General features: G+C 37.0%; 1 protein-coding gene across 2 annotated transcripts in view; it reads right to left on the reverse strand.

The window, feature by feature from the left end:
- GABBR2 (gamma-aminobutyric acid type B receptor subunit 2) overlaps window positions 1–26,734 on the reverse strand; it is a 460,554-nt gene that overhangs the window by 177,633 nt on the left and 256,187 nt on the right. For both annotated transcript variants that reach the window (XM_040084650.2, XM_040084641.2), the window contains exon 8: window positions 20,234–20,294. In XM_040084650.2, coding sequence (XP_039940584.1) covers window positions 20,234–20,294 — 61 coding nt within the window. The remainder of the gene's footprint in view (window positions 1–20,233; window positions 20,295–26,734) is intronic.

Raw genomic sequence — 26,734 nt, forward strand, 5'->3', positions numbered from 1 at the left:
AAACTTGGGACATGATGTTCTGCGATGTACTGTTTTTATTTCCTTCAGTGGGACTTTTCACATCTTAGGAGATTTTTACAGGACATGCTGTAAAAACTCTGTGGATGAAAGAAAATTGCATTCAAATCAAAACAAAAGCTAGATCTATCATGATCTAGCTTGTGCATTGCCTGTTTTCTTCAATAGCTGACACTGGTTTTGTGAAAACCCACTCACTGACTTTAGTAAGAGAAATTGGGTAAATCTGTTTTGAAGAGGCCCAATTTCCTTCTCCTCTTTTCTTAATAAAAGCTTCCTTTACACCCCATACAAACGTTTCACTGAGCTTAAACATAAAATTACCTGCTCTCTGAAACCCAGTAATATGCTTCTAAATCATGTAATTCCTGTCCACTTGAAAATAAAAATTATTCTATACCTTGACCTAGCCTAGAGTGTTATTTAACACTCAAGAAAGCACTATACACATAATTTGAAGTGGTGAAAAATCATCTGAATTTCTCTGCTTCTTCCATGAGACATTTTCTTAGAGGAACTGTGTATGACTAATTTATTTCTATACCAGAAAGAAAACAGTCCTCTTGAAAATAAAGTTGAACAGAATTATCACACTAAATTTGTGTAAGAGCATGCCAGATAAGATGATATTTTTCTAAAATTATATTACTATAAATTTATAGCAATCATAAATAAAAGAAAGTTTTAAAACCAGTTTTAAAAGAACTGTCTCCAAATGAAATTACATTTTTTGTCAGTATTTAGTTTTTGGTGGAAACAAGTAATGAATTAATGAAATCAATTTATAGGTTTAAATACTGCATAAATTTTTTTGTCTTACTACAAATAAATTTATCTTGCAACTTCATTTGATTGTCAAGCAAAACCAACAAATGCAAAATATAATTTCTGAAATATTTGAAAAGAGATTAACTTTCCCAGATGTTAAACAGGATTACTACATATAGAAAAATTCAGTAAATGTTAATGATTTTTTTTTTTTTTTTTTTTTTTTTTTTTTTTTTTTTTTGTGTGTGTGTGTGTGTGTGCGTGTGTGTGTGTGTGTGTGTGTGTGGTTGGTTGATTTGATTTTCTACAGATGTTGTTATAATATTCTGTGTTGGTAACAAATGTGTTAAGAGGGAGAGACACTGGAATCTCTGTTGAGGTGACTAGACACCAAACTGGCTTTGTGCACAGAACAGGCACAAGGGGACACAGCCAGAGCTCTCCAAGTCTAAGGCAACAAGCAATTAGTGAGGTGCCTCAGGGACCCCACAAAGTGTCCAAAACCCAGGTATGGCACAAACAGTTTCTGTGCTTCTAAAATTCACTCCAAAACTGAACCCATCAGCCTGAAGTGACACATCCAAGACTGCTGAAGACGTAAGGCACCACGCACAAGAAAGTCTTGCCTTTTCACAGGCTGTTGGGTTACCAACTCAGCTACCTTGGCTCAGCCATCATAAATACACAAATTATCAGACCATTATCTATTAAAAAAACTAATTTGCGCTACTTTTTGAAGCAAATTGTTATTCCCTACTGGCTTAAAGTCAGCCTAACAGGTGAAAATTTTGGAGAAATATTTACATTCACAGTTCACCACACAGAGGGTAAGAAGTGCAGCAGAGCCTGGCGCTGATGCCTCACTGAGAGCTTCCTGGTTTCTGGACAGTGTACTGTTGGGCATTCACTATGATTTGCATGTACAAGAAAACTTTATGCACCAGGGCAGTCAAAGTTAAGATGGTAAAGTCTCCTTTTATCCCTTATCCTACTACAATAAGTCATTCATGGTCATTTTCTTACCAATTCTAGGAACTGAGGAACTAGTCTTCAGATTTGCTGTGCTGTCCAAATTATTGTGCTGGGGAGGAATCTAAAATAAATTTAATCTCAATTTACATTACTAAAAAATACAGTTTGGGCTTTTTCAGCTTCCTCAGCAAAGATTCTCATATTTACAGATTTAATTTTGTTTGATTTATTCTTCAGCAGCACCAAATTATTTTTGTGAGATCTGAAGGCAGTAAAAAATAAGTGTCTGAACACGGTTATTTAAATGTTATTACATGGGAACTGACTGATGATTTTAAACATACAGAAGAAGCAACTGGATACATTTAACTTTTTATTATTACCACAGTTGATTCCTCCTTTTTACAGCAACAACACTATTTATTGGTTAGAAGATGATTTGGTGGGATTCCTCTGTCCAAACTTCAGTGGTTACAGTGCATATCACAGCTACTTTATCCAGGCTCTCTGTCAAGATGCTGAGGAATACAGGCACTTCTTATAGAGCATGATTTGCTTGATTTCCTACAGGCACATACCAAAGGATAAGATTTAGTTTTACTCTGGATCTACCTGCATCTTTCTTTAAGGTGGTTCAAGACTACTTTCCCAGATGCAAATATCTGGGTAAGTTGTTTGAATTTTCATGGATATCACACATGACACAGGTTTCATCTCCTGAAATTACCTCCTTACAAATAAAATGCGAAGGAAAACAAACACAGAACTAATAAACGATTCTTTTCTTACACAATTATTTAGTGCACATGGTAGCAGAGCTTTGAAAAGAGTTGAAGGACAAATGTTTGAAATAAAAGTTTTTAGAAAGGCCACTAAAGAAAACAATAACTGCTCAAAAAAAAAAAAAAAAAAAAAAAATCCCGCTGTCACCTGCACCTGTACAAATAGAGTGCAGCACACAGACAACAAAAACTGAGCTCAGCTGGACCTGATGACTCCTGTTGCACTGATATTTTTGGGCTTAAGATTTTTTCTTGAAATTTTCTACCATTTAACTAGTTTAAGCTAATTGTTTACTTTTTCCTGTTAATAAAGTAATTCAAAGGTCTATGACTGTTCAAATCTAAGTTCAGGATTTTTCATTTCTATTTCCACTTGTGTTAGCCAGGAGATTCAATGACCTGATCAAAACCAAATATGGGCATAACTAACAGTGCAGATATATTCTAGATCTGACCCAATACTTTTTTGTGACAAGAAAGAGCAATGTCCCCTAACCCCAGTCACCGACCTAGATCAGTAACAAGAACATTCTTCTGAGATATATCAAATAATGGTTTAAGTTCCCGCTCAGAAAAATCTGAGATGAGGGGTCCAAATGCAGTTTAGATGAATGTCCCAGCTTCTGGACTGTCATTTTGCTCTTTCTTTGTGGTAAATTAATATTTAGTTATTTATACATAGCAAAAAAAAAAAGGAATAAGCATGAAAGACGTAGAAATTTACCTCAGGTATATCTCAGGAGCAGATCAGTAAATTCAGAATACAGGAAGTTTTGCTGAAAATTCCTTTACTACAGTGAGCGGAGGATGGAACTACATCTGAATTATGCACTTTTTATGTTGGTGGTTTGTCTGCTGCGCATGGGGGCATCCTGAGCAGTCTTGTCAGAAAACAATTTGTCCTGAGGTACTAGGGCTTAGATGTGGCTTAGATGTGCGACATTTTAGTGCAAGTCCAGAGCAGATAAATGCTGTTTTAAATATGGGCATGCAGGGAAATAAAGATCAAGCAAACACCTGAGGAACAGCTTGAGGATCTACATTCTTACCATTTAATTAGTTAACTAACATAAAATTGCTTTCAATTAAATACATAATATTCAGTTATCAAATAAAACAAATATATTAATGAAATTTGGAAGTTCATTTTCACCTGGCAAGCACAGTCAATTTGTACGTGTCAAAACCAAAAAACAAAAGCAAACAAACAAACAAAAAAACCAACCCACAAAAAACCCCATTAAAAGTTACACATGACTGACTGTACAGAGACTTTAGCAAGAACTAAATTCTATGTAAGCCTTTTTCATTTGTAGTCCTAGAAGAAGGCATTGCAGCAAACTGTCACATGCCTGGTACAACTTCATTTCTTGAAGGAAATAAAGTCTTGTATTTCATAAGCCTCAAGAAGATAATTTCTGTATTTTGGTATTTAATATTAACACTGGTTCAGATTATATACTATAAGATCAAAGTAGGCTGTGGATCAATATCTTAAACATTTAAAAGCTGCTACAGTCACAGATGAGTATTTAATCCATGTGCAAAATGAGGTCTTTTGCATTGTCTGTCACATTACAGGTTTGACTGTGTGAGATGCTGAAAGCCCTGAATGCCCAATGAATTTAACATTTCAGGATGGACTCAGAACTTTGCTGTATCAGTCTCAGAGTTTACAATATTACAGCTATGCTGTCTTCATAAAGCACTGCTTAATTACAACACATACACAGCAGTAATTCATCATACCATAAGCTACTGCTGATTAAAAGCTGTAAGCTGGTTTTAAAACCGTGCGCACTCATTATAATCAACAGTAGAGAAGGATTCCTAAAGGCTTGACCCATTTCCAATAGGATTTGACCCAATTCTTTGTGATGCAGTTTCATTTATATTTTATCTGCTGATTGGGTTTTATCCATCTAACAGATCAGCTATTGATTTCTAGGTAACAGCACTATGTATAGAACCATTCCAAATGAAAAAGATAAACAGCTATTGTTCAATTTTGTTTGTCCTTGGTTATTGTATCGGGATTAATTATCCACCATCATCTAGCCATCTTGTTTTGAAAAATGAAATGTGTATGGCATAACTGTCCTGGCAGCTTCTTCTACTACTTGACCATTACATGGAGGTACCTGATGATTTGGCTAACATGTAAACTAAATAGTCCCCTAAGTCCTTCTCTACCCTCATAATTATGGACCACAGGCAAAAAATCCCATCATTGAGAATGGCTGCTAAATTGTTGTATAGGAATGGAAACCTATCATGTGTACAAGCCAGGAAGCTTTCCTCCTGCTTCAAACCTTTACAAGGCACCCATATTCTTTTAGTTTCTGAACTCTGTGGTAATTCCTTGAACAGCAATTAACAAATCTCGGATGAGGACAACTCCCAGAAAACTCATACCATCTGAGAAAAGGGAGTACACAGGAGGATTTTCTAGTCAAATCACAAAGGAGTTTACCAGTATTCCAGAGACTGACTGCTACTGGCCTTCTACAAAGAGTGGAAAATACACACATGGTGGTGACAGAGGTTGTTATATCATGCTTATGTCAAATCTGAGATGACAGTATACTCATATCACTATTTTTTTTAATACAAAATTTAACCAATTGTAAAATTCCTAGCATTTTTACCACAGGAAGAACTAAATGTAGTTTTCAAGGTATGGCTTTTTAACAGTTCTCTGCTTTTTGAGGGTATCAATGAAGATGAATAAAAAAAGATTGACAAAGGGAAAAATCAGAGAACCCTGAAAATGGTATTTCCATTCTGTGCATCTTGGGCAACTTTCCCATTTCTGTTTTAGTCAGGAAACTGTTTGGGATGCCAGAGTGGCAAAACAGTCTGACTGAACTGGAGTAACATTATGAAATATTTCAACTCTTGTGTTTCCATCTCTGTTCTGAGCAAAGTAAAGCAAGGACGAAATTTTATTTTCTTAATGCAGAGTGACTAAAAGCCACTCTATGACCTAATCTCTCACCCAGTTGAAATCAGGTCTGCCAGCACAGGCTATTACAGTTTCCTTATCTGGACCTTGAATGAGTTTACCTCAGCTGCTTGTAACTTTTTCATTGCTAGAGATTTTCAACATTAGCAATTTTATACTTTAGAATGGAGGGAAAAACTGTTTGAATGTTTCTACCTTTGATCCTGTAATTGCTGACTTTTAAGTACTTGGTTTATGACATGCAAATGTAACATTTCACTCCCTTACTCCTGTCTCCCCACTTTTTGCTTGCTTTTAATAATAGTCGCAATGTCAAGATGTAAGAAAAGCAAACAAGAGGGCTATATGTAGTCTTAAATAAAGCATAAATATTTCATCCTAAATTTATCCAGCTCTATGAAAATATGAATGCCACCTGAAATGAATGCTGCTTGAATGAGTGTAAATTACAGTCATGAGATCAATCAATTGTACCGTAATGAAGAATACTGATGATCCACTTTTACACCTGTTCTTTTAGTCTCTATGGTTTAGTGCGCTGGTGAAAGTGCAAAGCAATAGATGCTGCAAAGGCTTAAAATCATCTCCATCCTTTGCATCTGCAGCTTGTAGTTATCTGAAGTTCAGGAGAAGCACTGCTAAATCTGGGGTTCCAACACGCATAATCTTAATGCATGTCCAGAGTCCACAGTTGGCATCAGCCCAAAGGCTTGAGTGCACCTTGACCCCAGTGCCCATGACTGGCCATAGCTGTGCTGTTTGAGGCAAGAAGGCTACTTGTAATGACAGAATCACAGAATCATTTAGGTTGGAAAAAATCTCCATGATCAGATGGGGTCAGACCGTTGACTGATCTCTGCCTTGTCTACTTGACCATGGCACCAAGTGCCAGGTCCAGACATTTCTTGAATTCCTCAGATCTGCCACGAAAGAGGCAGTATACATTTCTGTAGGATCTGTTGTCCAGCACCAGGAGGTATGTATGCAGACTGTGAAGGCCCAAAGCTACTCTCCCAGTACATCTGTCCATAGCCCTGCAGGATAGGAAGTCCTGCCAGGGATGCTAGTTGGACTACTTTGCATGGGCACATCTCTAGGCAGCAAAATGAGCCTTTTCTTCCAAGCACCCTCCCTATGCAAGAGAAGCCAAGGTTTTGCTAAATGGAAGAGCTCCAGGACAATAAATACAAATAAATTGAACCTGACAGACCATTTAAGATAAACTTTTATTCCTTTTAGGATCTCATGCTAAGTAAATCTCTACATTAAATTTCACAAGGCAGAGCTGAAGAACTTTGCAATGCTCCTACTAGACTACTATTCTCTTTTTCTTATTCAGTAAAAGTGCAAAAAAAACCCATTATCATTATTCTGGACAGATCTAATTAGTCAATTACAACAAAATTCTAAGGAAAGAAAAGCTTGGAAAAATGCTTACGTGCTCAAATCTTCAGTTATGATGTCAAGGGAGATGCATTTATCTGGCTATTACATCTTAAAAAAAAAAAAAAGTTAGGTTTAGGCTTTGCTCCATTTGGGATGGGGCATGTCTAGATTGACTTGGCTACCAGCTAGCTTCACAGAACCACAGGATATTCTGAGCTGGAAGGGACCCACATGGATCATTGAGTCCAGCTCTTAAGTGAATGGCCCATGTGGGGATCACACCCACATCCTTGGCATTAATAGCACCATACTCTGTCCAACTGAGGTAATCTTTGGGAAAATCCACTTTGGGTAACATTTTCAAAATGCTTGAGTTACTTAGAAATTAAAATGTACAACTCAGTTGTCTTTTCCCCTAACATTTTATCTTTTGTATTCCTTTGATTTAGTCATCCTCTTCCATACAAGTAGATAGATCATGGAGGTCTAAAGAAAAGCAATTTGAATTTTCATTAAAAAAAAATAATTGAAATATGTATTAACAAGGGAAACAGAAGTAGAAGTCAAATGGAAACCCTGACAAGGGATGAAATTTTTAATTTACACAATGGTCCACTGTATCAGTAGGGCATTCTATATCCAAAGGACACCTATCTACATAGTTATGGCTTGCGAGCCCACGGTCTTTTCCAGATGTTTCTGTAAACCCCACTCCCTCCAGAGTCAGTCCACAGTTGGAGTTACACGCACCACTGATTTTATCTAGCACAGTAAATCAGATGGACTAAAGCTACCTGAGTCTTTCAGGGATTAAAACAGTTCTAAAGTGCTGAAAAATGAACCTGTAACACACAGGCAATAATCTAGCATTTGGCTACAGGTTATCACTTAGGTTGTCAGCTGAATTTATCAAACTTGGATATGAGCAGTTAAAAAGCTTTTGATGATTTATAGCTTCTGTACAAAACTGCAGCCTTAAATCCTACTTAACATTTTCTGGGTGTGAAATTTCACAAATAGATTTTTAAAAATTCTGTTCTCTTCTCTGAATTCAACAAGCCCTTTGTGCATTTATTGACCTTTGGGATTCACACTTCAGAGACTTTTCAAAGTCTCTTCCTCTGGAGAGGGGAAGCACCGACTAAATACGCAAATAAGTCCCTCATTTTTATCAGGCTGTCTGCCATTTACTCACACAGTACAATGCAACATTTTCCTGCTGTCACATCAGACTGCCACAGCCATGGTCCAAATGTCACATTAGCAGAGTCGGGTTAAAATCACTTTGTGTTACAACACTTTCTGCAATGACCTTTTGAAGGGCCAGAATGAGAGGAAAGCTTAACTCCCCTCGCTCTGTGCAGGGAGCTTCTCCTTATTTTTCTCCTAAACATGAGAAACATGCTTCATTTTCATGTGGGCATTGTCAGCTTTTATGAACATGTAACATTCCTGCAATCCACTGAGCTCTCCATGGCTCCATCCTATAGCCTGTGTGGTACAAGCAGCATTCTAAAACAGTAAAATTGATTGCCTGAGGTCTCTGTGTACGTCAGACACCCTCTTTCTTGAGGAACACAGGGATCTACTTCCCCTGATGTACTCAACTTTCCATTTGGACACAGGTCAGGGCAGTATGTAGGGCAACTTTCCTTACCAGGCCTATAGATATCTTGACCTTTTAAAATGGCTGGAACAGGGTATGTGTGTTACTAATTTGGATCCTATAGCATACTTTTAGTAGAAGCAAGGATCCATCATGACTCTGTTTTAGATGGGAATATAGGTTTCCTGGGGAAGAGCTATCCAGCCTGCTCAGTGCAGAAGCATGACTGGAAAAGACTGGAATGGACTTCCCAGGGAGATGGCGGAGTCACCATTCCTGGAAGTGTTCAAGAAATGACTGGACCTGGCCACCTGACAAGGTGGTGATCAATCAAAGGCTGGGTTTGATGATCTTGGAGGCCCTTCCCAACTTAAAAGATTCTAGGAGTTTAGGGGATACCCTTTCAGTGAGGTATTGCTCTTTTTCTCCTCCTCCAAGCTAGTCTTTATTGGTAGATTGCAGATGATTTACAGTGGCCAAGCCACTGACAGGGAGACTGTTCCTGTGCTTCCCATGTCATGTGGGGCTTCTGTGACCACCTAGTGAGTCCAGTCAAGTCCTAAATCTGGTAAAATAAAAGTTAATTGATTATTATACACAAGAGATTAACCAGCAAAGACCGTATAGTCTGTCAAGGTCAAGCATGGCCTGGATATCTCTGAATTGGATATGCAGAAAGCAGCTCAAGGAGGAAAAATGGGTCCATGGCATAAAGGTTAAACAAAGAGGTGAGGAATAAAGGGAGAACACAGCAAGGTATCGAACAGCTTTGTGTCAGTAGCTGGGGATCATATAAAATAGCACTTAGATTTATGTACAAATGACAGTTCCCTATATCTCTGCCTGACCCTGTTCCTTACATGAACTGTATTAATTCAATACATTTTTCATTCTGGCAGTAGTTTGAACTAAATCACTGCTAAATCATCTGTGGTAGAATGACTTTGTTGCAGGTAGATGTAGTAGATCAATCTAATGAAATAATTTACTTGTGAGGAATTCATCCCTTGTCCTCTATAGTCATTTAAGGAAAAAATTATACACGTGCTCCACTTGAAGATAACAAATACCAAGATGGATGGAATTTCAAACAGACATTTTTCTCAAGAGTCCACATCCATGTTCTCCCTTTGGTTTCAACTTTTGAAGCAGTAGCTCAAAAGAAAGAAAAGTATGACCCATTCCTTTCATTGTAGGGGCAAGGGGACATTTGGGTCCATAGTAAGCTTTCAAAAAATATTTTGCCTAAGTCCAAAATACATGGGGTGTGGTGGTTGTGGGGTTTTTTGATTCTCAGACTCTATAATAGAAAACACTGAAAAATGAGCTTATTCTGAGTCAAAATATGAGATTACAAAGGGTCTTTACTGACTCTTAGAATAGAGAAATGGAAAGCTACTATTTCCTGAACTGGCATACCCACTTAATTTCTTTCCAAAAGGAGGGTGAAAAATTCCTGTTGGAGCAAATCATCACAATTCACTGAAAATAAACAGATAGATGTTTACCACAGATATGTAACAAATTCAATATAATTATATTAAATAATGTGATTCAAGCCAGAAAATGACACCTGTGCCATTGTGAATTACTACCAAAGGTCAGACATTCAGACAAATTTCAAAAGATTTCTCCCAAACCTATTAATTGCATGTGCTCATTTTCTATTACATGTTGACAGAATCAGAATTCTTTAATTTCTGAACCAGGGTCCAGTGATGATATATTGAAATAGATTATTTTTTCAAAAACTAAAATATCAGCTTAGAGAAATTGGTGCCAATACAATGACAGCATGATCTTCTATGGTTTAAAATTAAGCACTTGGCAGAAAAATCCCAAAACCATGATTAGGATGAAAAAAAGGGGAATAATAAATTTGAAAAGCATCTTAGCCTTTCTGTACCCTTAATGAGGAGCTAGTACCTGGACTTAAACTGCTCCTGTGCTCTCAGATTTTAGTACAAATATTATATGAATTCTGCAGCATGCAATTCACAACTGCCTTCGTTCACCTACACAGTGAATAAATCCATCTTCACTCTTTAAAAAAAAAAAAAAAAATCCTTTTTCATCTCCCTTATCTGAAAGAGATCACAGCTGTTTTCTCAGAAAACTGTGATGATATTGTCTGCCATCCCTGAAGCAATTCTATGAAGGAATTTTTTGTCAAATATACTTTGTTATAAGATTCCATAGATCCAGAGATCTTTTAGACTCTATATGATTATCTTCACATCTGTAACCTACAACTATACAAACCTTAACATGCTGGCTATACTACTCAACAATACTGTTTTTTCTGCTCAAAGGGTAATTTCAAATGATAAATCTATGTCCTTTCGGTGACCTAGATAAACTTCATTTCCTTCTTTTCCATTCATTAAGAATTAAAGTTATTCTATTTCACGGTTCGGTGTATCTTGGTGAAATATTTGAACTACAAGTTAGTGATGATGTCATTGCAATAGACAGAATTCTCTATTATTTACAGAAATTAAATATTTTCCCATAATATATACCAGAATTTCATGGGTTTCTTGTAAGTGTTCTGGGGTTTTTTTATTCCCATGTAGAGTGTTAGAAATTCTTAAAAAAAAAAAGCATCTCTCTGAGATGTGCCAGCACACACCTCTGAAGAGAGCACCAGTTCATGGTGGCCTCATAGCCCTCAAGAAAACCTCAGTGTCTCATCTAAAGACAGGGAGGACTGGGTGGTGACAGCGAGGGACAGCACTCCACATCACCTGAAATAGAACATCTGAACAAATTAACTCTAGTAGTAGAAAAAAAAAGTTGAAGTATAGTTTAAACTACAGTGGAAGTCAGAGAGCACTGAAAGAAGAACCTGACAGCTGTTTCAGGTTCTTCTTAGACACCATTTCTTTAGTGGGGTACTAATTTCTGTTGACTTAGAGCTGGATAGTTCAGTCTTTGGTAGAAATTAATTATTGTAAATTATTTTCCATTGCTTTTAAACTTTTTTCTTTGCTGGTACATTTGAAAGTTAGTATTTTTTCTCGATAACTAAGACATCTCCTAAGACATTTTTTTTGCACAACATAGTAACAGAGACTTATCAGATCCTGTGAAACACTTTGTACCTCAGAGTATGCAGAATGAACTGAAGTGGAATCCTATGAAAATGACAGCTTCTTCTGTAATGTGTATGCTTGTCCCAGTAATAACTATTTGCACAGTTCAAACCACCTCTCAAGGGATGAACCTTTCTGTAAAGCACAGGCACAGAAACATAGTGATAAAAAGGTCTCCCCTGCTCCTCACATGTGCCTGGGGGAAAACAATGAATGCAACTCTTCCCAGCAACCCCGTCATGCTCACTGCAACTTTGGGTGGCACAGAAGTACCCAGCTGGCCTGAAATTAGTTGGCTTGAATGCTGATAGCTGCAGAGCTGTGGCCTCCCATAGCTGTGCTCCCAAAGGAAAGATTACCTACCAAACCGCTGATTTTGCCCCTGGGCAGATTTCCAGCTTCCAATCTGCTCCATGTTATTGTTGCTACACTTCTCTCAGCACTGCAGTTGGCCTTGTTCAAGCTAGCTCAGGTAAAACAAAACAAAACAAAACAACAAAACAAGCTGCCATGACGACCAGCAGCTGCACATCAGCGTCCCCTTCCAGCGTGTCCTCCCTGGCCTTGTAATTTATATCCACACAATACAGCTTGCTCAAAATGAGGTGACTCAAGTAACTCCCCACACTTAATCCCATTATTCTGTCTTTGTAAATAATTCCCTGAGACCCCAGATGATTTCTATAGCCCTTATCTGTCCTTTCTCCACTTTGACAGCACAAGTGCACAAGTACACAACTTGTGTACCTGAATTTTAATACACTTTTCTGTGTTTATAAAAACAAATCAAATCAACAAAAACCCCTACTCCTAATAAATAATGCCAACAGATTACAAGAGAAATAACTGGCAGAGGGGGAAACATTGCTACTGGTAGGTATGGAACAGAACAGAAACTGAATAGGAAATGTGTCGAAAAAAAATCTGACAATAAAAGGGGAGAACAGCTACAAACATACATTGAATATTATGTCCTGTGTGGTTTCATCTGTCAGAGGACTGTTATAAAGGTGAGTGAAATACTGATAAAAAAATTACAGGTGATCTTCAATGCTAGTGAGGATCAGGATAACATACAAGAGAAAATTAATATCAAGTATACAAATGCAGCTCTTGGTACTAAGTAATTAAGGGCATCCAGGATGAGGGGTTGGACTTACTGCGGCTGGTTCTTTGAAAACATCAGTGCTGGGCTCACTGGTGGCCAAAGAGCCAAAAAGAGGATGAATGTGGCAAAACAGAATATTGTGAAAGCAGTTAAAATAATGCAGAAAGGTCATTCAGAAAGGAGAGCTATCGAGGTGGACCTTTCAGAGCTGTGTATGGGTCTCATTAAGCTCTCACAAAAAATGAGTAAGAATAACAGGAAGGGTAGAGGTTTATTAAAATTATAGAGCAAGTTTTACACGATGAAAGAACTAAATGGACAACAAAACTTGCATTTCTAAAGAGACTCATTGATAAGAGAGTTCTGTAAATCATGAAAGATATGTAAAAGTAAGACACAATTATTCACTGCTTATCACATCACAAGAAGCAAGGTATGCCCTGTGAAATTCCACGACAGTTGATTTAAAACAAACAGATGGAAGGGCTTTAATCATTACATGCATAATTGTGTCGTGGGCTTTCCCTGACATTCAGGTGGTTTTAGAGTCTTTTTGCCCTCTGCAAAGCTCTGTGCCAAAGAGATGAAAGAGACGGAGTCTTCAGGTTCTGATTTTTCAAGGTTGCATACTTAGTTTTTTGTTTCTTATCTTACAATTTTCTCAGTGCCCAACAAGATGTTTGCAGCTGCCTGGACATCTGACGACTCCTCCCGAACTGGGCTGTCGTTATCTTTTATACTAATTGCTACGTATTCTTTATTTATCATTACTTGCCAATGCCTATCACTAATACTAAACAGGTCATCTCTGCTTTGACCCAATCTTCTTAAACTACTTTGTGCCAATGTCACTGCTGAAATGGAGTGAGGGAAGAAGAAAGAAGAAGGAGGAGACAATGCCCCAAATCCTCCATCTTGCCCCCATTCACTTCAATGCTAGAAACCTAGATTTACTGTTTTTTCACCCTAAGTTAAACTACTATTTTTCACACTCTTGTGGCCTGCAATCCATCCTGCAGTCCAGGAAGTCTTTCCCATGGACTGAGATCAAAGCCAGTATCCCTCTGAGCTCTGGGCCGGGGTCCCAGACCCCCCTGTCCAGGTCTCTGACCCTGGACAGCCAAAGGAATGCCCTGGACTCCAACACATAATTATTTTGTGAAACTCATTGCCAGTAGATGTGTTGAAGGCTGAAAGTATAAATGGATTCATGAAAGACGTGAGAAATTGTCAGACAATAAATCCACATGCAATGACTAAATCTTATGGTCCAAAGACACTCTTCAGCTCAAACAGACATGAAAACACTTGCCTTTTGATATCTCAGAGTGTAAACCACGCCCCTGTTCTGATACACATACCCACCCATAACACAGATTCATCATATAATTGGGAAATCCCAGCTTCAATTCACTTTCTGCCTGAGGAGAACTGTATTTTTCAACTCTTTGTATTTATATACACATCTGCATAATGATTTTCACTATTTGTCCAGCTAAATCCTTGTACAACATAGAAAAAAATCCAGACTGATAGTTCAGAAGACAAAGGGTGAATGGCCCTAACACCTATCAGCAGTTTTGATACTTGGCTGAGGGATCAAAGGATTTACACTCAAACAAATTTGGTTTAAATGAAAAAATAAAGCAATAGAACACAGAACAAATGGGAGAGCAATTAAATTTTATGTTTCCTCCCTACAAATAGTAGGGAGGAAATGTTTCCTCCCTAATCACAACTCTAGGGTTTCATGCTTATCCTATGTCTCTCACTAGAAACAATACAGAGAAGTACAACAAGTGGTATTAATAGTATAACATGGACACATATTTGTAAATAAAGTGCCAGAATCCCATTATGGACACTGCAGAGGAGCAACAGCTCCAGAAGAAATACAGCTGGAGTAGTGGAGAACTCAAGATGTAATAAAAGTTATCTGTCTGTCTCATGGCACAACAAATACGACTACAGCACTTCAGGTGTCAGTTTAACTTCTTTTTCAAAACTTCCAAAGATAGCAATTTTTATATATTTTCCAGTGTTTAAATATACTTTCATAACATTGGCTCAAATCTCCACTCCAAGTCTCGTAATTCTCAGCCAGATGACGAGGGCAGGAAAAGAAACTGTTTTATCAGCAGCTGTCGTGCATTTTGAGCGTCTTCTCTAAACAGCCTAGATATTTTGTTTTTTGCATTGAGGTATGTTCTTAATATTCTGTTTTCTCTACATATTTTTCTTTAATCAGAACTGGACACAGTAGTTAGTTATAGCCTTTTGCACCAGGGAGATTAAAAGGATACTATTAGTTTTACATCCCAGTGCAGAAATTTTCTTTTTTACTTTTTCATGTTTTTGCTTATTCATGTTCATTCACTTACTGTAATCTGTAGCCCTTTTTATGTATAACTATGGACTGGTGAATTGTTCTCCATTTTGTATTTGTTCAGAAGTTTGCTCCCAATTCAGCACCAGATATTTGACCTAAAATAACCAACATTCTTTTCCTCCTGATTACTTCTTCAAATTCTTAATATTTGTTTGAAACCTTGTCTAGTCCCCTTTGTGGTTGCTGACTCTCCCAGAGACCACAGTATGTTTTGATAATCATATATTCTAGTTCAACCCCTTAATCAGTAATGTCAGTACTCAGTGACTCCAGATTTAAGGCACACCCTTTTGGAGTTCTATTTGGTACACCTCTCCGTATTGAAATGGGACTTTAAATCAGTTTTGTGAATGCTTTTATACTCATATAGATCACGATCAAGTGGAAGGTGTTCCTGCCCAAGCATGGGGGTTGTAGCTAGATGATCTTTAAGGTCCCTTTCAATTCTGTGAATTGATCACTAAGCTAAAAAAGCCACTGGTCACTAAGGTATGTACAGTTACAATAAAATTACACTACTCATAAGGAGATAAAAATGGGCTGGATACGGGACAGCATGAAGCCTACAAAAGACACATTCATGTAATTACAGTCAAAATCTCCTGTTAGGATGTGTCAGAAGTAAGTTTTCTGACTTCTTCAGTAATTCCCTTTTTTGCTTGAAAAATTATAGTTTTTTTATGATATGGTGATCTTTTCCAGAAGGATCCAGCTCAGAATCCTCTGTCCAGGATAAACAGTCCACAGGTCAGTTATGTCTTCATTACTCATTACATGACACTAGCAATTATATATTGATCATTACTAAACAATGGCTCAAACAATTAATATCTAGATATTTGAAGGTATTCCTTAATCTCAAAAATCTTAATATTTATAAGGAAATTTTATTCTGAATTTTTATTCTGACTTTTTAAGGTTTTTTGCAGAAGCAGTGAAATATTAATCCACTGATTCTGGATATTTGTCACCACAGTTTCCATATACATATATATGTATATGGAGTTTTCAGAGTTCTTCCTAAGTATTTTCTATTCCTTGGATTATATTCCTTCAACATTATCACAGAAAAAAAAATTCCACAGACTGGTTCTTCGGGTTATATACTGGATAGAATATTAAATATTAAAAAAAAAAAAAATCAAAGGCAATTAGTCTCATAATTTATATAAGGCTTTGTAGAAGCAAGAACCAACAGTAGTTAAGCAGTATGCTGGTCCATATTTAGAATAAATAGAAGGAGACTTTTCCAGGGTTGGATTGATGACCCTGGAGAATAAATTATAGATGAACTGAGGATCCAGGAAAGCAATCTGGGATTCTTAAGTACCTTCCACTGTAGTGTAGACATTTGTTTGTCTACTTCTTTTGATCAAACTCAGAGAAGAATATCTGGGGCTTTTACTGCAGAAGCTTAGTAAAGCTTTTTCTGAGAAGGGCAAAGGTGTTACACTTGACAAGTCACGCTCAGATCAGATCAGCTTTCAACACTAACACATGTCATACCATATTACTTGGCTAAATGAGTTGAAACACTTAAATTCTTCCCATAAAGATGAGGCAGGTGATCACCCACTTCCTTAAAGCTTTTTTCCAATATGCAGTACCACAGACTTTTGTTCCTATCTACACAAAGCACGATTTCTGCACATTTCGTTTCTATCTGTTTACAATTCTTTGATTTTTCTTTTTAACCTATTACAACACAGATGTCTCTTAGGTTTTATTTAATGCCTGAAAGAAATAAGAGTCTGACTGAAAGCAAGGTGCCTTCTAGGCTCCAGTCAGATTGATCAGAAAGGATCTGCCAAAGTGAAACATTTTGAAAGACAGGTAAAGATCTGTCCTTGAAGCCTCCCTCTATCACAGCAATCTACAATCTCAGCTTTGTTACTGCCCTCCTTGCTCCCTGATACACCCATAAAAGTTGTCAGGACTCTTTTTCAGGTCTCACTAGACAAAAGATATTGACCATCTACTCCAACTACATGTCTGACTATGAGAAGAGTTCTTAAATTGCACCCATAGAAAAATCGTCATTCATTCGGAAAGATGCCAGCTTCAAACATCAATTGGATATTTGAAACTAAACTCAGATAAACTAGCAGTCTGCTCTTTATTTACCAGTAAGGTAGGGGGAGAAAATGCTATTATGTGTGCTTTGTATTCTCTGTTGCATACTAAATAATTCCTGGGAAGTATTCGTAATTTATAAAGCAGCAAGCAGTTTGGTCACAGCTATCTCTGGCACCATCTGTTTGACCACTTACAAAAGTAACAGACTGCACAGAAGCTGAAAAAGAGGCATGACTAGCATGAGCTTGGGAAAAACTGTATCTAGATCCAAAATTAAACCAGCTATTCAGAATTTCATCACAGTGTGTCAGCCGTACTGCAGTTACCCCTTGAACCCTCACAGGCTGGTTTTCCCTTGCCTCTGGCAGATGTGCTTGTCTGCTTTTTCCACAGCCAAAATGTTTGCAGATAGTCTCATTAAAACAAAACTTTCCAGAAGAGAACAGAAAATTTAGCTCCTGAGACTTCCCTGCTGATTTTTCTACCCAAGGAAATGAAGAAAAGAGGTTTTGGCCATATTCTGATATACGGCTACCTATTTATCTGCTTTATTTTTTTGCATTGAATTATTTCAACTGTGAACAACTGTGACAACTTTAATTCAAATTGTTAAAGGAATTATAAAGCTGTGTAGCTGAAAAAATGACTCCTGAAGTATGGAACACTAATACTGGCAATTCCTAATGATTATGACTGGATAATAAGTTACTAACACATTTAATATAAGCTATATTCATAATTACAACTAATCTTACAAAAGCATTTACAAGCCATCTTTGATGTGGTCTTTTTTCCTTGAAATCATCATGATTTGTATTATATTCTTACATAGAAACCCTTTAACCAATGAGTTGTATATCTGTCTCATGCTTGATCACTCCTAACAGCTATAACTACAAAGGAAAAGCCCATTTACCATTTTAAGCACTGGACTTAATTAATTCTTTACATTACTAGGAACTTTCCCAATAGTCCAAGAATTATTAAAAGTTAATGAGAATGTTTCAGAAAGTTTCCTAACCAATAAAGGATTCTTTTGAACAAATTAATAATGTCTACAATTATACCACAAGTATTGAATATAAAAGCTTTGAACAAAAACAATACCAATAAAAGAACAGAAAAATCCTTGATAATATTTAGACTATTATTTGCAGTTATAAAAGAGAAAACTTTAATCTATGTTGCTATATGGTTCCTTATTTCAACTTCTCATGCATTTTTGCACATTCTCTTTATTTCCGAAATGAGTGAAAAACTAAACTAAACTTGAGATAAGCCTTAAGGTGTGTTGACGAACTATTGCTTGGAAGAGTAGAAATCCAGCCCTCCTCTGGCATTTATCCATAGGATGCCTGTGTTATTTTTTTCTGTAGGTTAATTGGAAATCTTTCTTTGATGATCAAAATACTGAGTATGTGCCTGAATCACTTCTGAAACAGTAATTTTCATTTGCAAGGGATTTTAAAGGGGTGGCTGTCTCCTGGTTTTTTTACTGATCTAACAATATTTCAGCTGATGGTAAAACCATTGGTGTTAAATAGTATCTGATATGAAGCTGAAAATATTATAAAGGGCCTCAGTCTGAATGGCTGGAGAAAAAAATCACTATGAAATCAGCTATCCTGGACTTCTACTGCTCTTCTGGTTTAGTTCAGAACCAGAATTGCACCTTCCCATGATCCTAAATCACATCCTCAATGTGCAGAGGGAACATGCCAAACTTCCTCCTTGCTCAGGTGTTCCAGAAGGGTACATGTAGCTACCTTAGGCAAAATGCATTAGAGCTTCTCCAGACTTCTGAGGAATACCTCTTGTAAAAATTTTCTCATGAGTCTTTCATGTAGCTGTAAAAACCACTATTATGAAAAAAAAAAAAAAAAAAAAAAAAAAAAAAAAAAAAAAAAAAAGAGGGCAGGGGGGAGGAAGAAGAGGAAGCAATCAATATTTATCGTTAGTATCGAGCAAGAACTCCTAAATTACATTAACGTCAGATGATGTCTGCAAAGTTTTAGTGGGTCGAAATGCTTCCGGGAACACGAGTTAATAGCATCAGTTACAGTTGTGAGGCAAAAGCAATTCTGAAGATTGCTTCAGTAATTCAGAATGAGTAACAACAGAACCCCTCAAGTGCATTGCTGTTCATTAATAATAATGTCCATACAGCAGATAATTTCTGTTTAAAGAATGAGCCTTTGTAACTTGGTCAGCAGGATTACGTTTAAAGCGCTCTCCTGAAAACAAAGGGAAAACAATCTTCTCTCTCATTCATTGTATGAAAAGAATTTGCTAGCTTATGACTACCCTCACAAGACCATCTCCTGTTTTATCTCAGCCTAGGAAAAAACCACATGAATTGCATTCTATAAACTGCAGAAACAACTACAACATGAGTCACCACTTCTGCAGAAAGCTCTCCCAGCAAGCGCCTCATCCTGGCTGCAAATGGCCCCTGACAAATCCCTGTGGCTTCATTTGCGGTCTCTGCCGCTGAGACCATTCCCTGCAGGAGCAGCACAGGCTGAGAGGATACAGCAGGCTTGGTGGGTTGCACTGTGGAGCATGTTGCCTCCAAGGGATGGGGTCAGCCGTTTATATCCTCGGCACACCGAGGGACTGACTCCTGAAGCAACCTTTAGCAAGCAGTTGCAGAACGTCAAAAGTGAGTCTTCAGAGAGCGCATAAAACTAACTAGAAAGATCTTAACAACAAAAATCCTCTCCAAATTCAATTTTCACATTCATATTTAAGAAACAACTGTATTAAGAAGTGGATACTTAGCTGACCAGTAGGGCTTTGTAAACAGCTACAGGTTGCTATAGATCAGTAGTTTCTGTAAATATTGGGACTGTCATCAAGGAAAATTCTTGGAAATACCTCACAGCACTCAAGGTTCAGAACACAGCATTTTAAACAGGTAACAAAAACTTATTAGGTTCCTTTCTGCATCTTCCAAGAAGTTTCTTTAAAAAAAAATTGTACATATTTAAAAAATCATGGAAAAAATTCAACTGACACGTATGTTTGAAACTGCATACATAATATAATGAAAGTTGTTTGCAACCTACCCTGGAATTGCGTAAATTTGATTGTTCCCATCCTCTCTCCATTTCTGAAAACAACTTCACCCTAAATAAAATAAAGAAACACATTAAAAGTTTTATAAATCTCTCATAATACAGTTTTTCATTAATATTTTCATCTTCCATTGACTATTAAAATTAAAACTCTGAAGACAGCAGATTCAAACAGATTCAAAATAAGTCAAGAACATCTCCTTAAAGTCGTCTTCTACAGATTTCAAATGGCCTTAGAAAGTTGGCCAGTGTTACGACCCACTTTTCATTTCAAAGAAATGGAAGCACAATAAAGCCAGTAACTTACTGAATTTCAGATGATGAGACATATGCAAACAACTGATTTCCACTGTTTGCTCTACAAAGGATATGTAAAAACTTTCAAAGATCACACAAGAAAGTATTTTTCCACTTCATTCATCCAAATGAATATAGTTCTCCAAATGGCTCTAGAAGCTATTTATCTTCTCTTATATACTTATCCTACCAGATTATGGATAACAGTAGCTCCTATGGCTTGGTTTTGTACTATACCAACATGTGTGTCCTAGTATTAATTTTCATTAGAATGTCTTTAAGTCAGTACTACCATTTGTGGTGCTATACACTGTTATTTCTCAATGTATGGTCATGTAATGCTGAAACCTCCTCACATATCCCTAGGAAATTACTCCCATCTTTTATATCATCTTTCTGGGTTAAATTAAGAAAAGATCTTGTTAAATTTTCTCCTTACTTTAGCTATTTCATAATTAAGTATGAAAGAAGCTGGTTTCATTAATTTACGGTATTTTTAATATTTTGAACCTGTAGTGGTGAGCTGAATGCTGTCAAGATAGACTGCTGTTCTACTTCATCCCTGGTTTGGCTTATTAACACCATCTCCACAAATCTTTGTTTTGGCAGACATCACACTAAAAGAAACCAAATGGTAAACTTGTGAGGTTACAATACATTTCTCTGCGCTAGCCTGTCAATTTTTGGATGACCCTTTCTGGTCACTGAAGGGATTCACTGAAGGCCTTTGAAATACTGAAGTCAGGTTGCTGCAGGAACAATACAACAGTTTTGTGGTAGAGCACACTCACCTCCTCCTGATTTTCTGCAAGCCACAAAACACCATTTCCCTTTGATAAATAGAAGAAACCTTAAACAAGGGTAAGCCACATTGTGCTAAACTTTGAGAATCAAAACCCCCAATGTCCTGGCTATTTTATAAAAAAGAGGAGAATTATGTTTGAAGCAAAAGAAGTAATATAAAAAGAGACAATAAGATGTTGAATTTAATTTTAAAAACTACAGCAATGTTAGTAAGAAATAAGCCAACCAGTGTTTTAGAAACTACCTTTAAAAATTATGTGCTGATTTATGGCATGAGAAGTGAACTATTTTCTGATGATGCTCTACAACTCACATCAAGCCATTTCTTTGCTACTTAGATAACATACTGTAAGATTTAGCTGGAGAGTTGTCCTCTTTACACTTGAGGTTCATAAATTACTAGAAGAGTTTTTCTTTATTTAAAGAGGCAGAATAATAGATATTACTAATACACACTTTAAGATGCAACATTCCAAAAGCCAGTCTTAGCACTATGTTGTCCTTTCTTTTTACCTTACCACACACTCCAGCATATGCACCAGTACAAACTGTAGTTCATGGTGTGACCCACCACAAAACCTAGTTCTTATGAAATCTATGTGAATATAGCAACACACAAAATCCTCTTTTAACTTCCATTGTGTTTTGGTGACGTTACATAGGCCTATTTAGACATTGATTGGCAAAAGAACCAGAGATTGTATAGAATTAAATAATGGAATTAATGTTAATACTAACTTCTTCAGAACATGATCTTGTTCAAAAAATATTTCTTGATCAATATTTTATTTCAAGAGATGTAAAATAAGACCTGGATCCTGAAGAAGCATTTAAATCAACTTCATAAGTGAATAACTTGCACTTAGAACAAACCCCACATTTTACTATATATTAAATAGTTACTTATCAAAGCTTTCCTCTTCCGTTACACACAAGTCATCCTAATGGAGACCAACAGAAACCACAGTGGTGTTTTGGTGCCTATTTAATTTTCTTCAATCTACCATCTACCTTTTTTCTTTCTTTACTTGTAAAGGTCAATACCAGAGTAAATCCCAGTCTGCCAAGCTCATCTGCCCAATTTTGACCTGTGGACAGGCATCTTCACACTAGCAATGATCCTTGAAAGGGAAGGAAGGAAATTGAAAGTTAGTGCCTTGGAGTCTGACAGACAGAGCTGCAAACCTAGGGTGGAAAAGGAGCTGAATGAGCTCAGTCTGGCACAGTCTGGCCCCCCTGGATATTGCTGCTGGTGTGTACAGCCATCACAGCACACAGAATTTTAATTTTTTTGGCCCAAATACATCCTTGTATTTGGGATTCATTGCAGCTGCATAATTCACCATACAACCTTACACAGGTGTACTTTATTTAATTTTCCTAAAAGTATTGCCACCCATAAGTATAAACTATACTAGTCTCACATTACAAGTTAAGTGACTCGAACAATAGAAATAAAGAAGCTTATGTTGTAAGTATTTTAGATTTTTGTTTGTTTGTGTTTGTTTGCTTTTTGATACATCTCTGACCTGTTTTCTCTGTAATTGTTTTTGGTTGGTTGGTTTGGTTGTGGTGGGTTTTTTTTGTTTGTTTGTTTGTTTGTGTTTGTTTTGTTTTGTTTTTGTGGGGTTTTTTTGGTGTGTGTGTATGTGTGTGTGTGGTTTTTTTGGCTTTTGTTTTTTGTTTTGTTTTGTTTTGTTTTGTTTTTCTTCCGTCAAAAAGCTACAGTGCTTGAAGGTCCTTTACAAATGATGAAAACCAGACTGGACCATACATTTCAACAGCATCGATCTCACACTTGCCACATACAAGGACATCATCTCCCTGTTTCTTCTGAGTACCATCATCTTTTTCATGCTCTGTTTTACAAACCTAATATTGATTTGTGTACTTTATTATACAGAGTAACTCTTTCATACCCTTAATAAAAAGACATTTTCTACCCCCCTTGGATGTAAGGTCTTTCCCTTTTATCTTAAGTCATTATTCCTTTATTTGTGGTCTGAATAAGAAGCCATCATCGTCCATTCACACTTACAAATTATTAGTCAGCACTAGATTTATTTCAGACACATAGGACTTCCCCTGTCTTTACAGGAGTCATTTGTCTCTTCTTGGAAGCAGCTGTATATTACGCTTCTATATTTTTTTCCCCTGGTGGTTAAAAAGTAGGTATCTTTGCTATATTGAGAACATGTCATTAAGCTTTTTTTGAGCTACTGAGTGCTAGCATTTATTGCAATTTTCTTTGCATTATCTTTGACAGTATTATTATTCAGCTCTGAACAGAGACCCATGCCAAAGTTAAAATTCTTTCATTCCTCATACATTGAAATCCACAGCCAGCACATTTTTTCATTCATATCATAGTTTTCTTCATCTTCTTCAATCAAACCAGAGTTCCTAAGTTTCCTAACTACTCTCCCAGTCAGGGCCAGGTCTTCACTTTGACCACCATTTAATTTACTGTGTATTTTCCTCTGCTAAGTATCTCAAATTTAGCAAACAGAGAAATAAGTGCATAGCATTTACTTCATGGTTTTCAATACTATCCCTGCAAGAAGTGTCTGCTTTAGACCATGTTTTTCTTCCTCCTTCAGCAGTCTTCCAACACATGGCACCAAACAACTATTTATTCAATGGTTTATCATATACTCAGCCCATACTTGTTATCTTATTGCCTGTTATAAATATCCCTTAATCAGAGGAAAGACCATGAGAATGTCGACAGAAATACCATGGCTGGATGCAAGACAGTTAAATACCACAGGACTTCTGTTTTCTGATGGGCCAATACATTTCAGGACACTGCTTCGGTTCCACTTCACTGCCCAGGAATCTGGGCTACTCTGCCCTATAGACAAGTCATCTTCTCATATAACAGTGTTTAAAGCCAGTGGCTTTCCATGAAACATCAGAGACTACACAGTCAAACCTGTTTCAAAAGTGACCATTAGTATTTTCCTAAAAATTAATTAACTCATTCACTTCTGGGGTACTTGATTGGGATATTTCATATAAACTAAACAATTTAAATAAGTGCATGTAGAAATACCTGAAAGGTAGTAAGATAAATACGACAACTGAAATAATGTTTTGCATAATTTTATATATTCTTCATATATTTATATAATATATAAAATTAAATCTTCAAGTTCTGTGACATCTGCTGAAATCAAGCTGTACTTCTGAAATTGCAGTTTTCTTACTGGACTATGTCCAATAAAAGTACAAGCCAAGGAGAGTGAAGCATCCCAGGATAGGAAATCTAAGAGTTCACTATCACCCAGAGGGCAGCTTAGTGGTCTCTCACATTGCTCATTGTACATCTCTACACCTACCTGGTGGTAGCTCAGCATTCATCAGACTCCTTTGTGAGCTGTAGTGGCCTACTAAACCAACAAAATACATTCAGGTTTGGTTTGTTGTTGTTGTTGCTTTGGCAAGTGGGCAATATATTATTTCTGAATTGCTGAACTATAGCCAGCACAAAGGAGCCCTGGAAGGATGCAGGTACTGGCAGAAGGAGGTAGGAGGAAGGGAACAAGACACTCTCTGTTAGTCCCAGATCCTTTCAGAAGACTTTCTATGTTTTCATTCAATCCACACAGCCTGCTACTAATGTGTTGCAGTCAATTTACTCATTCGGGACTCCTTAGCTACTAACACATCTCCCCTGACACGCACAAAGCAGCAAGCTGGAATTCTGCGGCTCTTGGTTCTGCAACTTGTGGGCAGTGAAGAGTTACACACTGGAATTCATAGCCTCTTCTAGCCTCCAAACTTCATGTCCAAGACAGAGGTGTTTACAGAGAAAGGGAATATAATTTATTATACCTAACAGGCTTTTAGCTCTGCAAGTAAAACCTCACTTCTGAAACAAAACAGCAGGCTTCCAGCTGAGGGCAGCTTGTGTACAACTCTGCTGTTTCAACCTAGTTACATCACTCATTCAGCTGCAGACAAAGAGCTAAGCACAGGAGATGTAAGCAGAGCGCAAGAGAGGATACCAGGGAGACAGCAGTGAAGGTGTAACCCCCTGTGGGATAAAGAGGTAACCATCATCTTCAGATAAATGAGAGCAGAAGGCAAAGGGTGATGAAAATTGAAATGCTCCATCAAATCAACAATGCATCCCAGTCCATGATTTAATATCTTTAGACTGCTGCGGATAAAATGTTTTCAGAACATTGGATCAAAACAGACTCAGTGACTGCTGCTTTTCAGGCCTTGAGACTATTTTCAGAAAAGGTGTTTCCTTCAAAATTTTCAAGATTTAAGATTAAAATCTGAATTAGTTTACAAGCCATTAGGATGTCTTTTCCCTGCCTGTTTTCTCCCTTATGAAATTTTCCAGCACCTTTGGGCAACTGAACACTGTTGTTCGGAGAGCAGCAGAGCAGCTCAAAGAGCAGGGTGAAGCTTAGCTAAAAACCTCGTCTTGGCCAACATTTTCTAAATGAAGCAATACCACCATTCTCATCTGAACAGAAACTTCTGTTCTAGACATGAAAGAGCAGGCATAAAATAGCAGGAATAAAATGAATAGGCTCACTTCCATACATTGAGTATCCATCTGCATCATAACAAGCATGCTGTGTTGTGCTTAAAAAAACATACCCACAAACAACTTAGTGTGCCAAACACAAAAACATTAGTTTTGGAGGAAAACTGTGTGGAAGCAGGAAGCAAAATTTCTGGAAGAGAATTGCCGAAGAAAAAAAGTTCTGCTAATCATGACAGCAATGGAAAAAAAAAAAAAAAAGAGAACGTGCATTCATCAAATCCCCTAACATTGGAACTAGGAGGCACTTATATATTAGGACTTTGGTCTAAAACAGAAAAATAAGTAATGTTTTTCACACTATGCCTTTGCACAGCAGGTAATGACTTTCTGAAATTTGCATTCAGTATGAATGAATTACTTATATATTTGTTTCATTTAGAAACTGAGGACTGGAATGTGACCAAGTCTACAGATCTCATGTGATACTTCATATATTCTTATGTAGCTTCTGGGAACTCTTGCTAGTCAGTAAATGGAAAATTATATCTCAGATAGCTCAGAGATCAGGAAATATTAATGATTTTTAAAATAGGTTACAGAAACTGCTCTTACACGAATGAAGTATGGGATAAGCAGATGTACAAGTTCACATTGGAGGCAATTTGGAAATAAAGAACACAAGAGATAGATATATAAGTTCCCTTTTTTTCCTCCTCCATGGCAAAAACTGTTCTGGGCAAAAATATCCGGCAATTTTAATAAAAAAGATGGGTTTTGTGTCTTACATTTGCCAAGATCTTTGTTAGCATCAGCTAATTCAAGTAGTCTGTGGCATTGCCCATTGTGTTCTGCTTTGGCACTTGTCTACCTTAAATGCCTACAGA

Source organism: Hirundo rustica, chromosome 1 (genome assembly GCF_015227805.2).
Source record: "Hirundo rustica isolate bHirRus1 chromosome 1, bHirRus1.pri.v3, whole genome shotgun sequence".
NCBI lineage: Eukaryota > Metazoa > Chordata > Aves > Passeriformes > Hirundinidae > Hirundo > Hirundo rustica.